At 48.8% G+C, this 17,309-nt stretch overlaps 1 protein-coding gene across 3 annotated transcripts in view; it reads left to right on the forward strand.

Annotated features, from left to right (window-relative positions):
• NCOR1 (nuclear receptor corepressor 1) overlaps positions 1-17,309 on the forward strand; it is a 100,309-nt gene that overhangs the window by 4,411 nt on the left and 78,589 nt on the right. For all 3 annotated transcript variants that reach the window (XM_060283058.2, XM_060283061.2, XM_060283060.2), the window contains exons 2-4: positions 11,148-11,325; positions 14,551-14,681; positions 15,269-15,467. In XM_060283058.2, the coding sequence (XP_060139041.2) occupies positions 11,218-11,325; positions 14,551-14,681; positions 15,269-15,467 (438 nt within the window). In that variant the 5' untranslated portion in view covers positions 11,148-11,217. The remainder of the gene's footprint in view (positions 1-11,147; positions 11,326-14,550; positions 14,682-15,268; positions 15,468-17,309) is intronic.

Raw genomic sequence — 17,309 nt, forward strand, 5'->3', positions numbered from 1 at the left:
AGATTCTCCATTTGCGAGCACCTCACAAAGTCTGGGCGCCATTTTTTGCGCCTGGCTGACACTCCAGGATTACTGAAATTTATTTGCTTTGAAGCCGCAAAGTATATGTTAAGGATAGACAATCCTTTAAGGAATTTAACAATAAAGAGCAGTAGAGTGTTTTGAAAACTGAAGTATGGTACCAATATTTTTATTTCCAGCACCAAATTAAACATGTATTAGCAATTTCTGCTAAAAATGTGATACTAGCAACGTGTCACTTAAGTGAATTGCGTATTAATTCATGCTTATCAAAATAATAAACAAAAAGTGTTGCTGCCCGTCCCGTCCCCTAGTGGCGACTAGACATTCTGTTTTGGCGCCCACAACCCAGGTCCCAGAAGCCATTTGGCTCCTAGCTTTTCCACCCCAGTTTCTAACACTGCCCAGAGAATAAAGCTATAGGTGGCTGCTAGCTGTGAGGGCTGTGTGCTGTCTATTGGAGTCAGTCTACGCCTCTGGACTCGATAGTCCAGGATAGCTGAAGGACCCTATTCTCCCATATGAATCTGCTTGCTGAACCTGCTTGCTCTCTGAGGTCTTCAGGGGAGGTCCTTCTCTCAGTCCTGCCACCCTCACAGGAACACTTGGTGGGGGACGCAGGAGAGGACCTTCTTGGTGGCTGCTCCCAGGCTTTGGAACTCCCTCCCTCAAGAAGCCAGACTGGCTCCTCCCTTGCTATCCTTCCGCTGGCCGGTGAAGACTTCTTGTTCCAACAGACTTCATGGAACTGACTGCTTTTAAGGAAAGGGCTTTCAATCGTGCTGTATCTGTGTCCTTTTTATCTGTGTTTTAGCAGATGTGGTATCTACATAGTTTTAACCCCGCAGGTGGCGCTGTGGGTTAAACCACAGAGCCTAGGGCTTGCCGATCAGAAGGTCGGCGGTTCAAATCCCTGCGACAGGGTGAGCTCCCGTTGCTCGGTCCCAGCTCCTGCCATCCTAGCAGTTCGAAAGCACATCAAAGTGCTAGTAGATAAATAGGTACTGCTCCAAGCGGGAAGGTAAACGGCGTTTCCGTGTGCTGCTCTGGTTCGCCAGAAGCGGCTTTGTCATGCTGGCCACATGACCTGGAAGCTGTACGCCGGCTCCCTTGGCCAATAACGCGAGATGAGCGCCGCAACCCCAGAGTCGGTCATGACTGGACCTAATGGTCAGGGTTCCCTTTACCTTTACCTTTAACCCCGTTATAGTTTCATTACTTTTTTACTGTTATCTTTTCTTCATTTTTAGCTATTGGTGTTTTATCCAATTTTTATTTTGGATTTTTGTGAGCCGCTTTGAGTCCTCTGTTCTGGGGGAAAGGCAGGATATAAATATATAAAATATATAAAATAACAATGGGGAAAGGCTGCCCCCATGCTTGACCCAGTGAGCAGGAAGAGGTCGCTCAGAAAGGCCGGGTCCCACGTGAGCGTTGACGCAGATGTCGAGGAAGATGTTCTGGCTAGGGGAAGCCCCAGGCATCCATAGTCACCTCTCTGTGGCTATATGATGCGTGCTTCTGTCTAGACGCTGGAGGGAGTACAGCCCTCGCATCTCTCGCCTCTATCCTCATTCAGAGGAGCCGCACGTTGAAAACTTTGTCACCTTTCCCCCATTCCCCTGCACTTTTGGAATGCTGCCTGCCTAAGTTGGGCATTGCCGGCGTTGCTGCTGGCCCAGGCTCACTTGTTTGTGGGACTCCCGTAAGGGTCCCGAGCTTCTGCTGGGTCTGAGCAACCGAGTCCTCTGTGACCAAAGTCGTTTCTTCCTAAGCTGCACCCCAGCTGCAAGATTCCGCCTGCAGAAAAGTGCCTGGCTTCTCTCTCCCAGTCTCCCTCCCCACAACCCTGCTTGTGGGTCTTGGATGACGTTGTGTAGACGTGCGTTCCCTTTGCAACTCTCTCTGAAGGTCACAACTGCTGCCCAAAGTTACTCCACGCCCCCTCCTGCCTCCCCCCCCCTTACCCACCCACCCCTTTTGTCCAGGACAGGGCCATTATTCCCTCCTGAAGTCCTTCAATGATTTACAGATATTTCTCGCTCTGGTAGGTTAGCTCGTTATGTCAGTGTTTCAAAATGCTTGGGCATGTGTGATTTATTGATTGATTTATTAACTTGGCCAGAGCTGTCGCAGAGCAAGAGTCTAGGCCACTCGCCTGGGAACCAGGAAATCCCCATTTTCAGATCTCGCAGCTGCCGAGAGGGACCAGAAGCGGGTGTCAGAGAGAGAGAGCCCCTACTCTGAGAGCAGGAGGTCGGTTCAATCCTCAGCATCTCCAGCATCTCCAGTTACAAGGATCAAGTGACACATGATGATGATTTGTTCAATTTTTATTCCCCCGTCCATCCCCTGCCAAAGGAGTCCTGGGCAGTTGCTGCATCAGTACTAAAACTTTTTCCTTCTTTCAAAAAAACATTTTTTAAAATGGTTAAAAACACTTGCTAAACAGTGACCTGGAGCAATATCTTTTACGCCTGCATAAGCAGGAATCTTTTTTAAACCCCTTCTGAAAGCTAATAAAAAGAGGGAGCAGGTGCACCTCGCTAGGGTGGACGTTTCCATGGATGGGGAACCACCACCGAGAAGACCCTGTCTCCTGTGTGAAAATCACCAGGGCCTCCTCCCCTGACAATGGTAGGGCCCGAGATGGGAATCGGGGAAAGGCAGCTATTTTTCGCAAGCTGGAAGAGAGATGGCGCTGGTGCTTCTCCTTCCGGCTATTCCCGATGTGCTCGCTGTCCCAGGATTCGGGGGTTTATTTTTCTTTTTCTTTTGCAAGGTTGGCTTCTTGTCACAGGGTGGTTTGATCGAGCGGGATGACTTGCTGGCTGCCTTCCAGCTCTGCGAAGTGTCACGAGGCGCCTTGGGACGGTGTGTCAGCTGATCGCTGGGCAAAGGTGTCCCTGTTTGAGTGTCTCTGTGGATTTAAAGAGAAAGCAGGCCTCGGGTCATCCCCTGCTTGCTCCAAAGCTAGCCTGGTAGGAGGCGGTGGAGAAGGGGGTCAGGGTGGGAGCAGTTGCCCGTTGGTCATTCCAAATGCCAGGGTGTGGATTAGATATGCAGGGCTCTATCTGGGCTGGCCTCATGCGGGGCCTGTCACGGAGCGAATTGCCATACAATGGATTAGGAGCTTTGGACTGTGCTGATCCCTCTAGCTCAGTATTGCCTACACTGACTGGCAGCGGCTGTCCAGAATTTCAGGCAAGGGGACGTTGCTAGCGCTACCTGGAGATGCCAGGGGTTGTATGGGGGGAGGGCCACCGCAGAGTTTTGGCCTTTCAGAAGGATGAGGTAGTTAATACTGCAAAGAGAGCTTCCCCCTCGTGTCGATTTCTCTTTCTTCTGTATTTAATGTACCTCTGTCTTTATAGTATGTATGTATATTTCAGAACATTCCTATACTGCTTGATTGCAGTAAAACTTCAAACTTTGACTATATATTCTAAGGGAATCCTAAGAAGGAATTCCAAGGCTAACCAGTAATCTGAACCTGCTGCAAGGCCTTTGTACACCTTCGTACGTATTTAGTTCAACTAGCAGTTTGTAAGCATCCCAATGCAGTGAAAGAACAGAGCAGAGAGCACTCAGAGAACTATTGTATGAAACTGTTAGGAGCCCCACCGCAGTAAAATTCATTAAGGGACAGCATGGGCTGGCTGCTTGTCATCGGTGATGTCACAGGCGCTGTCCAGTAGGTGCCTGTGGCACTTGCCCAGCGACATTCCATGCAGCAACATCCAATGGGGTTGTGCTGGTCAAGGAGAAAGCGGCCTTTTCAAAGCATCATAAGTGCTTCCTTGGTTCTCCATTGTTCCTGGAGGTGATTTTGAAAAGTGCAAGAGAGGAAGTGCTGGTTCTCCAAGCAAGCCTTTCCCTGTTCTCTCCCCACCCCCCACCCCGCTTTTCTAAAGCACTGTGTGTGCTAATTAGGTTGCTATAACAATTGAAAGAGCTCGAGATTTTGATAGTGCCCAATGGTGTGATCCAACACCTCTGGCCGAGCAAGCCCCATGTCCCTTTCTTCTAGTGCAAAACGTACATCTTCCGAGTGACGGGAACTCTGAATTTAAGCTTTTCCATTTGGCTGCGCTTATAAGGACACCAAGCGAGATCTCGCACTCAGAAGACTTAGCAGCACAATCAGATGTGCGTTCAACAGGGCTTAGTGAGTGTGTATAGGGTTTCCCATGGCTAAATTCTACCCAGAGGAACGCGAGAGAAAGGTGCCTTTTACCAAACTAGATCGTTGATCCATCTAGCCCAGAATTCTCTACAGCCAGAGAGGCACTATTGCCTCTGGTTACCAGTTGCTGGAAACCTCAGGAGGGGAGAGGAGGGGGCTCTTGCACTCAGGCCCTGCATGTGGCCGCCTCAAATCTGACATCTGGTTGGCCACTGTGAGAACAGGATGCTGGACTAGATCGGCTCCCTTTGGCCTGATCCCACAAGCTCTCCTTACATTCTTATGACTAGCAGCAGCTCTCCCTGCCCTGCCTGGAGACTGAATCTGGGACCTTCTGCATGCAACGCAGATGTTCTGCCCCTGATCAATGGCCCTTCCCCAATCTATGAAGCTGCCTTATGCAGTTGGTCCATCCGGATCGGTATTGTCTATACCAGGCACCCCCAAACTTCGGCCCTCCAGATGTTTTGGACTACAATTCCCATCATCCCTGACCACTGGTCTTGTTAGCTAGGGATCATGGGAGTTGTAGGCCAAAACATCTGGAGGGCCACAGTTTGGGGATGCCTGGTCTATACATTGGCAGGGTTTCAGGCAGGGAGTCTTTCCCCCAGGCCTATCTGGAGATGCCGTGGAGAAATAAAGGGAAAATAAGAGACGAGAGGAAATATTTAAAGCAGCCTGACAAGGATGTGTGAGTTTCTGGGGTGTATGTAATATCGAGGGATAGACTAAACTGGACAGGGATCCAGGGAGAGAGGATTTGCCTTCTCACACCCAAACTAGCTTGTGGAAAGTAGGCTGGAAGGCGGGTGAGTTAGGGGTGGCCAATGGTTGCTGTGACATCCAGCAAACAAACTTCGCCCCCATCCAATAGGGATTATTCCTTCCTTTTTGTTGGTGAGGCCTGTGGCTCAGCGGCAGAGCATCTGTGCTGGGTGCAAAAGGTCCTAAGTTCATTCCCTGCAGGCATCTCCAGGTAGGGCTGGGAAAGACCCCCCTGCCTGAAACCCTGAAAGTCTGCTCTGAGTCAGTGTAGACAGCAGTGCGCTAGATGCAGCCGTGGTCTCACTGCTCCTATTTAAACCAGCCCTTTGTTCAGAACCATGAGGACCGAAAACTTGCTTCATTTTGAGAGAAGGGCTCTTCCCCTCCCACCACTCACCAGTTCAATACAGCTGCAAAGAAGTCATCTTTTGGGGGGCTAATAACCAGCCCTAAATCTGAGTCCCTGATAATGCTAGGTAGCCCAGTAGGGGAAGAGGCTTTAGGGGAGGGGGCAAGAAGAAAACTATCCTCTCCTCCCTGCTCCTGTTCCAAGCTTCCCGAGCTCTGGACGGAAGTGAGCCTACGCTGCAACGTGTTGTTGCACTTCTTGCTTATCTCTGCCGTTCAGGTGGCTGCCTGGGTGCATGTAGATTCCTGCAAGTGCATGAAGCATTGAGTAAATAGTGGCTTGTCGAAAGCCGCCCTGTGAACACACTGGGCAGAGGTGTAATTTAAACCACTGACTTCTTGACTTGCAATCCGCTATGGTGAACCAGCTCTTCTCTTCTCTTCTCTCCCCACCCCCATCAAAAAGCAAGGGGAATGCCCAGGTCAAGCACGCGTTCACATTGCTAAGTCTGACTCTTACGTTCCTCCACTGGGACTTGTTGGGGTCTCCTGTTTTGCAAGTGATTCTCGCCTGGGTTCCTCCTCTACAAGGGAGCAGAGCGGGGCCACCCCCAAAGTGTTTGCTGTAGCAAAAATTATTATTATTATTATTATTATTATTATTATTATTATTATTATTATACCTTGTTGCACAGGCTTAGGGAGCTTTTTGCCTTATTATTATTACTACAGTATTGTTATTGTTATTATTAATTGCAATTATATACTGCCCTGTACCCATAGGTCTCAGGCCGTTTCACAGGATAAAATTGCCTTTGTAGCGTGGTGAATGCCTGGGATGCAGAAACAAACCATGCTTTATTTATTTATTGATTGCATTTATATCCCACTTTTCCTCGAGGTGGTGTACATTGGTCTCTTCCTCCATATTTTATCCTCCCAACAACCCTGGGAGGTAGGTTAGGCTGAGAGTGAGTGACTGGACCAGGTTCACTCAGTGAGCTTTGTGGCTGAGGGGGATTTGAACCCTGATCTCCCAGGTTTTAGTCTGACTGCACCACCCTGGCTGTCCACTGGGTTCTTGCAAAGCGCCACACCATAGTTGAAACCGGCCGAGGGTTGTAAGCCCACAGCAATCCATGGCTTCAAAATGTGGTTCTTTGGCAGCGAATGCACCCTTGCCAAGTTGATGGGCAGGGTTTGGATGATTAGGCAGACTGTGGTTTAATAAACCATAGCTTGGTAAACTGTAGTTTCGCATTGCGTGCAAAAGAGGCCATAGACCTTGTTGCTTTCTGGATTCCTGCAGATCGCCAAATGCACATCCCTGAGCTGGGATTGGGTAATCAAACAAACCACGGTTGAATAAGCCATTTTTTGATAAACTGTGGGTAGGTACTATGTGTGAACGCATCCTGTCCTTTTCCTGCAGATGGCTGAAGGCGGCTTTGCCAAGGATACACCCCTGGCCAGCCTTTATCTGCAAGAAAACCTAGTGGCAGGCCATGCTTTCCAACTGCAGTTGAGAACTACGCTCCTGAGCTCCCGGCTCAAGGGGGCTTGCATTTGGGGGTCTCCACTGAAATGACGTGACCTTTTTAGACCAGCTGCACAGCCCAACAGAGCGTTTTAGAGCTACGTTCCTCGTGCATCTGAGCGAGGGTGGGCGAGACAGTTCCCAACAGCTGTTAACTGTAGCAGAGGATTATTATTTTTTTAGCGGGGCGGGGGGTCCCTTTGCTTCGATCGTGGCTCCCTCCGTCTCCAGCGTAAGCTGTGCTATTTTTGACATATATGGGATTATCAGGTCAACGGGATGTGGCATCCCGTCTCTGCTGTGGAACGGATTCTTTTTGGGGCTTGGTGGACCGGAGGGGGGGGGGGAGGAGAGAAGAGGAAACTGTGAAACCTCAGGGGAGAGAAGTCAGAGCACTGGCTTCCTGTCCCAGAATGCATGAGTCCTGCGTCAGGGTGGCAGATCTAGGGCATAGAGCAGGCTTCCTCAAACTCAGCCCTCCAGATGTTTTTGGCCTACAACTCCCATGATCCCTAGCTAGCAGGACCAGTGGTCAAGGATGATGGGAACTGTAGTCTCAAAACATCTGGAGGGCCGGGTTTGAGGAAGCATGGCATACATAGAGCATCACTTCTGCATAGCCAATTTTTGGGGTGGGTGGGAGGGGAAGCTGTGTTCTAGGTGTCATACAAACAAACAAACAAACCTCACCCTTGGGTGACCAGGTCCCTGGGACTTTCTTTCCATGCTGACTTGGCAGAAACACACGCAGTGTTCTCGACTGTTCCATCTCGGAAGCAATTGGTTTCCTGCACAATGGGGATTTACCCTCATTAACACTAATTACTGGAGGCCAGACGGGTTTGGGGAGGGTGCGTGGCTCGCCACAGTAGTTTAAAAAAACAAAACACAGTGCAGTGGCCATCTTAATATTTTTTTTAAAAAAGAGCAAGTTGTTAGCAACGGTCATAGGCTGTGGAGGAGCTTGGCCAACTGCCCAGGTGTCACCTCCATACTTTTCAAGCATATATTTGAATCCATAAGGACGAGCAACTTGCTTCACTTTCTCGAGTGATTTTTGCCCAAGGATGGAAAGAAGAAAATGTCCCGACGAAAGAAGAACGACAACAGAAGTTATTAGAGTGCTCAGAAATGGCTAAAGTTACTGGAAGATGATAAACCCTTTAATGTAGAATGGAAACAATTTACTATTGCAAACAAATTAAGACATTAGCAGGGTTAAAGTAAAAAAAAAAACGCACAGTGACAGAAAACTGAGACTGATTATTTGGGATAAATAATAGTTAGGGATCATTTGAAAATGCAGTAAAAACAGTACATGTGTAAGAAACTGCAGAAAGGGGGGGGAGTCGAAATACGATGTGGGATAATTTAAATTTATGTTTTGTGTTTGTTGTAAAATGGGTTGGGTTTTTTTCCCCCCAAGTTTGATCCCTGTATGGGACAGCTGCATATTCCTGCATTGCAAGGGTTGGAATAGATGATCCTCAGGGTCCCTTCCAACTTCAGTTCTATGATTCTGTGACGGGAGATGAGTCTTGAAGTGCTACATCTGTCGTCACACAGAACACCTCCCCATTTTTTTGCCCACGTCGACTGTCTGCAGAGCAGTGCAGTGGTTGTGGAAGCCTCAAAGGCATGCCACGTTAGCCTGAAATCTATACGGCCACACAAGTTTGAGGTTGGAGCGACAGGGGCAGGAAAGGCAGGAGCTAGCATATAAGAATAATAATAACAGAAAAGTCTTGAGGCTCCTGAAGGCCTTAGAAACTCAGACATATAAGCTAATTGCCAAAATGGCACCTTAAACCTAAGTTACGATCGCCACAACGGAATGTATAGGAGCCATCTTTTCCCCTTTTTGTTGTTGTTATTCATTTCTATTATTTCTATTTCAGAGCCTTCTGTAAGGGACATTTTGCTTTCCCCATATTTATTGGCCCACTTAATTTATAGAGCTGCCCCGTAGCAGAAGAACTCTAGGGAGCCAGTGTGATTCAGTGGTTAGGAGTGTTGGACTAGGACCTGGGAGATCAGGGTTCGAATCCACACTCAGTCAGATAGCTTACAGGATGACCTTGGAGTCAGTCGCAGCCTCTTCACCTGCCTCACAGGGTTGTGGTCAGGATTAACTGAGCAGGGGGAAGGTGAACCATGGATTCCTTGGGGGGAAAAGGTGGGCTATAAATGCAGTAAATAAGCCCTTCTGCTTACCTGCTTAAGCAAGCTGGAGGGGGCAGCTTTCCCACTCCAGGTACACCTTTGCACCCCTTCCCAATAGCATTTTGTTTCTGCACAATTTCTTCTAAACTTTTCCGACGGTCTTCGAGCGCATCCTTCCCAAAACCTCTTTTTAAATGTGTGCATTCTCTCAAAAGACATGCCCAGAACGTACCTTTGGACCCTGGGCACTGGGTAGCACCATTTAGAAGGAGGTGCAAAAATCCAGAGGTTTGTCCAAGTCCTGGATCCACTTGCTGGGGGCCAGTGGGGTATTTTTTGCATAAGGCTTCACAAAGATCTACCTGCTTAGTCGTGTGCCTGGCTGCATAGACAACAGAGCACATTGAAAGCGCCTGACAACCCGCCCCCCTCCTTTAGAATCCTGGGAACTGTAGTTTATTAAGGGTGCTGGGAATTGCATTCCTTTGAGGAGTCAACTGCAGCTCCCAGGATTCTATGTGCTTTAAATGTATGGTGTGTGTGTGTATGAGAGAGAGGGATTGGGAGGTCAGGTTAGGAAAGCATGATTTGGCTTGTATGAGTCATCCGGTGTTATGACTCAGTAACGTGGGTGGCCGGCCTCCTGCACAGACGCCGCTGGTGGCAGGCTTGGGTCGGAGCTGGAGGTGTGAGGCTGCAGTGCAGAATGGCGCTTTGCAAACCCTTTCCCAGGGATGGGCTGCTGTGGCCCTCGGGCTTGGGGTGGATTCTAGCAACTCCCAGCAGCCAGCCTAGCCCAAGGGCCTCCTGGACCAGGCCAGTGGCCCATCTAGTCCAGCACCCTGTATCCACACCCTGTATCATACAGTACAGCTGTGCGAAGCTGTACTGTACTCCACTGGTTTCCTGCAGCTGGTATTCAGAAGCAGAGCGTAGCCATTGTAGCTGTGAGCCATCAAGAGCCTTTTCCTCTCTGGATTTGTCCAGTCTTCTTTTGAAGCCATCCATGTTGCTGCTCCTGCGGCAGGGAGTTCCACAGTTTAACCACGTGCTGCGCGAAAAGAAGCCCTTTCTTTTCCCCGTCCCAAATCTTCGAACAGTCAGTGTAGTTCCTGGGAGTGATTATATATGGGGCAAACTAGGGAGCTGCATTATACGCCAAGCGGCTCACTGACCCACCTAGCTCAGTACTGACTGACCATGGCTATCCTGGGCGAGGGGGCCGCGTCGAAGTGCCTCTGATGTTCTCAGTTTCAAATTTCTGAGGTTTAATTTATGTCTTCAGTTTTGCGTGCTGTAATTTTTTAGCGTTGTAAGCCGCTTTGAGACCCGGATGGCGGAAAGTGGGGTGTTGATTTTTGAAGTAATAAGTAAAATACAATTAACTAGACAAGTAGCAGGCTTTAATTGCAAAAGCAACCATGAGCTCAGTTTGTTTATGGCACAGAAAATGATTTTTCTCTGGTTGGAATGCTGAACTGTTGAAGTGCGAGTGTGTAAGTTTGTTTGTGTGTCTCTTGTAGCTCTGCTTTGAGCTTGTATAAGAATAATTGTATAAAAATAATGTTAAAACCCCAAATTTATTTTACAAATATCGAGGCACATGGTCACTCAGTGCCATCAGTATATACAAATGTATAGAACCTTTGTTCACCATAGAAATGGAACTGACAGGTGGCGAATACTTTTATTTTTAAAAATCTTTGCTGTTTGCAAAGGGGATCTTTGCATGAGTTCATACTTTACTATCCCTTTGGAGCTGCTCTGCAACTTTCTACTTTTCTCCTTGCTGGCTGTGACGCTTTACAGTTTAAAATTTTGATGCTCTGTTTCTTTTGTGTGTTTTTTTTTATGTTTGCACTTTTTCTGCTGTTAACGAATTAATGATAAGTAAGTAAGTAAGTCCTAAAGCAGGTCTGACGAGCCTGAGACCCGCTTTCCCCTCTGCTCCGATATCTGGCATACGCCGCCTTCGGCAATCATGCCAACCTGACAGCATGTTTTTTACCGTCTCTCACAGCTGCACCAAAGTGAACTACGATGGTGACAGGTGATAGCGTGGGGTTTCGGCAGCTTCTTACCATCTCTCTCTCTCCCCCCCCCCTCCAATCTCTTTTTCAACAGACTCTTTCCCGGGAACACGATCGCTCGCCGGCCTTGATCTCGCATCGCGGCGAGGAGCCCTCCTCCGAGAATGTCAAGCTCGGGCTACCCTCCTAGCCAAGGAGCGTTCAGCACAGAACAAGGGCGCTACCAGACGCATTCGGTCCAGTACACATTCTCCAGCGGCCGACACCAGCAGGCAAGGGGGGTACAGGGGGAGGGCGCACTTTCTGGGGAACTCCTGGGCGCCCCCGCTGGAGGGCTCTCCATGGCTGCTAGCCACAATGGCTGCGCTCTTCCTCCCCCCTTGGAGGCAGCAATGCTGCTTGGTTGCTGGAAACCCACAGGAGGCGAGAGGGCTCTTGTGTTTGGGTCCCACTTGCGAGTTTCCCCTTGGGGCATCTGGTTGGCTGCTTTGAGACCAGGATGCTGGACTAGAGGGGCCATGGGCCTGATCCAGCAGCCTCTCTTTATGTTCTTACTCAGGAACACAGGAAGCTTCCTTACCCTGAGCCAGACCTCTGGTCCATTCAGCTCAGCATTGTCAACACTGGCCAGCAGCAGCTCTCTAGGGCAGTGTTTCCCAACCTTTGGTCTCCAGCTGTTTTCAGACTACAATTCCCATCGTCCCTGGCCACTGGTCTTGCTAGCTAGGGATGATGGGAGTTGTAGTCCAAAAACAGCTGGAGACCCAACGTTGGGAAACACTGCTCTAGGGCATGGGTAGGCAAACTAAGGCCCGGGGGCCGGATGCGGCCCAATCACCTTCTAAATCCAGCCTGCGGACGGTCCGGGAATCAGCGTGTTTTTACATGAGTAGAATGTGTCCTTTTATTTAAAATGCATCTCTGGATTATTTGTGGGGCATAGGAATTCGTTAATCCCCCCCCAGAAAAAATATAGTCCGGCTCCCCACAAGGTCTGAGGGACAGTGGACTGGCCCCCTGCTGAAAAGGTTTGCTGGCCCTTGCTCTAGGGGGACATTTACAGCCCTCCCTGAAGATGCCATTGGTGATCGAACCTGGGAAAGTGTGTATGCAAAGCTACAGCCAGTAGTATTTATTGTTATCTTCATTAGAATAATTTAAGCCAACAGTTTCCCATCCCTGAACTCAGGAAGATGTATGACAAGAGTAGTTATGATGATTATGACAGGTCAGGAAAGGCTGGAAGAGCTACAAAGTCTGGAGGAGTCTACATAGTAAATGGATAAACGTTTATTGAATACATGGCGGGGGAAATTGTGTACACTTGAAAACGTTGGCAGCATTAAGATAAATTCAACAGTGCAAGTTTTCATGGATGTAAGAATGGAATACTGAATGGTTTAGTTTTTGTAAAATATGCAGGGATTTATGATATGCAAAATGAACCATGGAAAGAGAAGAAGGGAAGTCATTGATATTTTAAGGATGTTTAAATGAATATTTCAAATTGTAAAACAGAAAATTTAATCGTGTGTGTGTGTGTGTGTGTGTGTGTGTACACACACTGTATTTTTCCATGTATAACACACTCGCGGCCGCAACCAATAGCCCATCCCCCCTCTGCACTATCCGTGTATAAGACGACCCCCGATTTTAAACATTATTTAACATTATTTTAGAGTAAAAGAACCCCGTCTTATACACGGAAAAGTATGGTATATGTATGTATATGCATATATATGTGTGAGAAAAAGCAAATGGATAAAATGAACAAATCAAAGCAAAGGAAACACGGGTCATTTGAAAAGCAACAACCCACCAACCCTTCAGCTTTCACGAAAGCGGTTGTGCTAAGGAGGCCACCTCCTTAGTTATTGCTAGCCTTGTGGCTCCTTCGAAAAACCATCCTAAAGTAGCTGTCAATATTTGAGCAGCCAGTTGACCACTGTGCCAACCCTTGGACCAGGGAGCTAGAGGCGTGGGTTGCGGCAGGCCCAGTTCTTAGCAGCTCACGTGAACCTCTGTGGCTGTGTTACAAGGGGAGCAAAGTATGTGTCCCCCCCCCCTTCTTCTTCCTCCTCCTCCCAAAAGATATTTCCCGGTTGGGGTTTCTCGGTTCTTCAACCTGGAGAGCATCATAGCTGGTCATTTGTCAATGTTTGACCAGGCAGGTGGCTGGCGTGCCAACCCTGAGTCGCAACAAGTACATTAGAGGAGCCCTGCAGGATCCGGCCAGAGGCTCCCAGAGCAGCTTACATACAATCAAATAAAACCGGACAGTCCCTGCCTGCAGGCTTTGCGATCTAAAAGACTCGACAGAGAAAGAAAACAGGGGAACGAGGATGGGGGCAGAAGAGAGGGAAAGCAAATGCAAGTGCCGATTCTTAAAGTTAAATAGTAATTCTTACAATGAGTGGCTGGAACTGTAATGGTTCAGGGGCAGGGGGTGCCTCACTTTGGCGGAGCTGATGACATGAGCCCCACTTTCCGTCCAGATGTTCTAGGCATGGGAAACTTTTGGCCCTCCAGAGGTTGCTGGACTACAACTGCCATCATCCCCAGAGGGCGTGACAGCCAGAGGCCAGGGATAATGGGGGTTGTTCAGCAACTTCTGGAGGGCCTAAAGTTCCCCGGCGCCTGTTCTGGGCGCTCTTGTGACCAAAGCCCCATTACAGACATCCCAAACATTGGCCATTGCAGCCAGGCGCTGATGGGCGTAACAGTTAAGAATGCTGAACTGTGAGCTGATAAGAGAGAGCAGGGTTTGAATTCCCGCTCTGCCATGAAGCTCACTGGGCATGACCTTGGGCCAATCCCAGGCTCTCATCCTAACCTACCTCACAGGGATGTTGTGATGATAAAATGGGAGGGGGGGAGAGCTACCTATGCCAGCTGGAGCTCCTTGGAGTAAAAGGTGGTATACAAAATATATATATAAAAAAACACGACTTCTAGGCAGGGCCAGCTTGGGGCAGGCTGCCCTAGAAGGCGCTGCTCCCGGGAACCCACAACTTGCAGGGGAACAAACTTCCTTGGGAGGCGGTAGACCAGGCATCCCCAAACTTCAGCCCTCCAGATGTTTTGGACTACAGTTCCCATCATCCCTGACCACTGGTCCTGTTAGCTAGGGATCATGGGAGTTGTAGGCCAAAACATCTGGAGGGCCGCAGTTTGGGGATGCCTGCGGTAGACTCTCCTTCCTTGGGGGTTTTAAAGAAGAGGTTAGATGGCCATCTGTCCTGGATGCTTTAGTTGAGATTCCTGTATCGCAGGGGGTTGGACTAGATTACTTTGGGGGGCCCTTCTTAGATGGCCATCTGTCCTGGATGCTTTAGTTGAGATTCCTGTATCTCAGGGGGTTGGACTAGATTACTTTGGGGGGCCCTTCCAACTCTACAATTCTATTATTCTTTCTCCTAGGTTGGGGCTGTTCATTGTTTCTTTTTAAAAAATACTGACAAAATAACCTGCCCCCCCCACTTTTTTTAATCTTGTAGGAGTTTGCTGTTCCTGACTTCCGCCCTTCTCACTTGGACGTCAGCCAGGCCACCCAGCTCCTGCAGCAGCAGCAGCAACAACTTCGGAGGCGGCCCTCTTTGCTGTCTGAATATCATCCTGGCTCCGACAGGTAGGGCGCCCTTGATCTTTGGCCTGTTGTTACGTGATCATATCACCTTTCCCTATATGCGCCCACTCAGCCGCTCCAATCTGACGTTTCAGGTTTCCACATAATCCTTTTTCCAAAGTTTTTTAAAAAACCAACAACTTTCATATATCTTAATAAAAGGAGCAATACTTAAGAACATGAGTTGTCAGTTCTGCCTCTCCAGGTTCACGGGGTCATTTGCGTTCATAATAGGGGATTTTATTTTGGAACCTCCCCTCTGGAACTGCTGACGGAAGGATGCTTAAACGCGCCAGATTAAAGGCTCTGCCATGTTTTGGAACGTCAGCGATATTTCAGCAGAGATTGGGCGGCCACCCGCCAGGGGTTTTGCCGCTGCATCCTGCATTGCAGATCGCCACATTGAGCAGGGGATTGGACTCGGCGACCTCTTAATTTCCCTTCCGACTCTGCGATTCTGTGAAAGCACTCCCGCCCACCCCAGAGGTGCAGAAACGGGGCTGTGATTTACTAAGTAAATTGGAAGACTCCCTGGTAAATCAGGGACAGCTGGCGGGTATGCCATTGCACTTATTTCCTCTCCCTCTCAGGCCCCCTCAGGAAAGAAGATCTGGCTACGAGGCCCAGTTCCACCCCGGCTCGTCGCAAGCGGATCACGATGGGCTGGATTCGAAGAGGCCACGCTTGGACCAGGTTTCCGACTCCCACTACCAGCGGGTCAGCGCCGCGACGGTCCTGCCGCTGTCCCACCAGCTGCAGGATGGGCTGCGTTCGTCAGACTTGAAGAAGGTAACGCCGGCTGGGGAGAGGCCACCGCCAACACCTGCCTTTCCCCCCAGTTTGAGGCATCAGCTGTACAGCGGTGTCTGGTGTCCGTTTGGACTGGTGGGGCCGGAGTCAGGGAGCCCGACAGTAGGTGGTGCCAGAGCCAGTGACAAGGAGAGCCAGCTCTAGGAAGCTCAGAGCTCCTCTGCCAAAGGAGTTTCACAGGAGCATAGGAAGCTGTGTTAAACCGAGTCAGGACCTTGGTCCATTTATCTCTGTATTGTCTGCACTGACTGGCGGCGGCTTTCCAGGATTTTGTTCATTGGAGGCCAGCGGTCGTGGCTCAGATCTGTTGTTGTTGTTGTTGTTTAGTCGTTTAGTTGTGTCCGACTCTTCGTGACCCCATGGACCATAGCACGCCAGGCACTCCTGTCTTGCACTGCCTCCCGCAGTTTGGTCAAACTCATGTTCGTAGCTTCGAGAACACTGTCCAACCATCTCGTCCTCTGTCGTCCTCTTCTCCTTGTGCCCTCCATCTTTCCCAACATCAGGGTCTTTTCCAGGGAGTCTTCTCTTCTCATGAGGTGGCCAAAGTATTGGAGCCTCATCTTCACGATCTGTCCTTCCAGTGAGCACTCAGGGCTGATTTCCTTCAGAATGGATAGGTTTGATCTTCTTGCAGTCCATGGGACTCTCAAGAGTCTCCTCCAGCACCACAATTCAAAAGCATCCATTCTTCGGCGATCAGCCTTCTTTATGGCCCAGCTCTCACTTCCATACATCACTACTGGGAAAACCATAGCATTAACTATACGGACCTTTGTCGGCAAGGTGATGTCTCTGCTTTTTAAGATGCTGTCTAGGTTTGTCATTGCTTTTCTCCCAAGAAGCAGGCGTCTTTCAATTTCGTGATTAGATCTAGATCTAGGGCCCTTCAACTAGTGCAGAATTCAGCAGTCGGGTTGCTCTCCAGAGCAAGACGGTTTGCGCATATTACACCCATCCTGGCCTGACTGCATTCACTGCCAATTAGCTTCCGGGCCCAATTCAAAGTGCTGGTTTTATCCTATAAAGCCTTAAACGGCTCAGGACTGCAATATTACAGGGACTGCTTCTCTCTGTATGAACCGACCTAGACTCTGTGATCATCATCTGAGGCCTTTCTTTCTTTCTTTGCCTCCTCTCCGAGAAGTCTGAAAGGTGGCAATACAAGAACGGGCCTTTTCTGCACTGGCTCCCTGTTTGTGGAATGCTCTCCCCAAAGGAGCTTCGCCTGGCGCCTTCATTACATATCTTTAGGCACCAGGCAAAAACGTTCTTTTTTAAACAGGCTTTTGTTTGATTAATATTCTACGGCAGTGATGGGCAACCTTTTGAGCTTGGTGTGTCAAAATTCGCCTAAAAACCGAGCATAACTCACGTGTTGTGTCACTTGGAGAGAAAAAAAACATAATTTCACAATATTTATAGTTTAAATAACAAAAATGTATAGTTGTAATATATAACTGTATTTAATAAACCAAAAACTAATTATTTAACCTAACCTAACCAAAAAACCCATATTTATCACAAAATGCCCAGAGTTGTTGAGCTTTTTTGGGGGGGAGCTGCTGACCAAAGTTTTGGAGGTTTTTTTAGGGGGTGCAAACGTTGCTTTGCTTTTTTTGGGGGGGTGCCCCAAAAGCTGCTGTGGTTTTTTTTTGGGGGGGGGAAGAGAACAGAAATAAATGACAAATAATACCTTCGCTGGAACTAACATGCAGCACCGACATAGTCTGCCAAAGCGCAAAAAAACCAGCACAGAAAGGGTTAAAAAACGACCGCTGTTACACCCAATCATAGTCTGCCAAAGCGCCAGAAAAAACA

This window comes from Zootoca vivipara, chromosome 14 (genome assembly GCF_965207765.1).
Source record: "Zootoca vivipara chromosome 14, rZooViv2.hap1.1, whole genome shotgun sequence".
Classification (NCBI taxonomy): domain Eukaryota; kingdom Metazoa; phylum Chordata; class Lepidosauria; order Squamata; family Lacertidae; genus Zootoca; species Zootoca vivipara.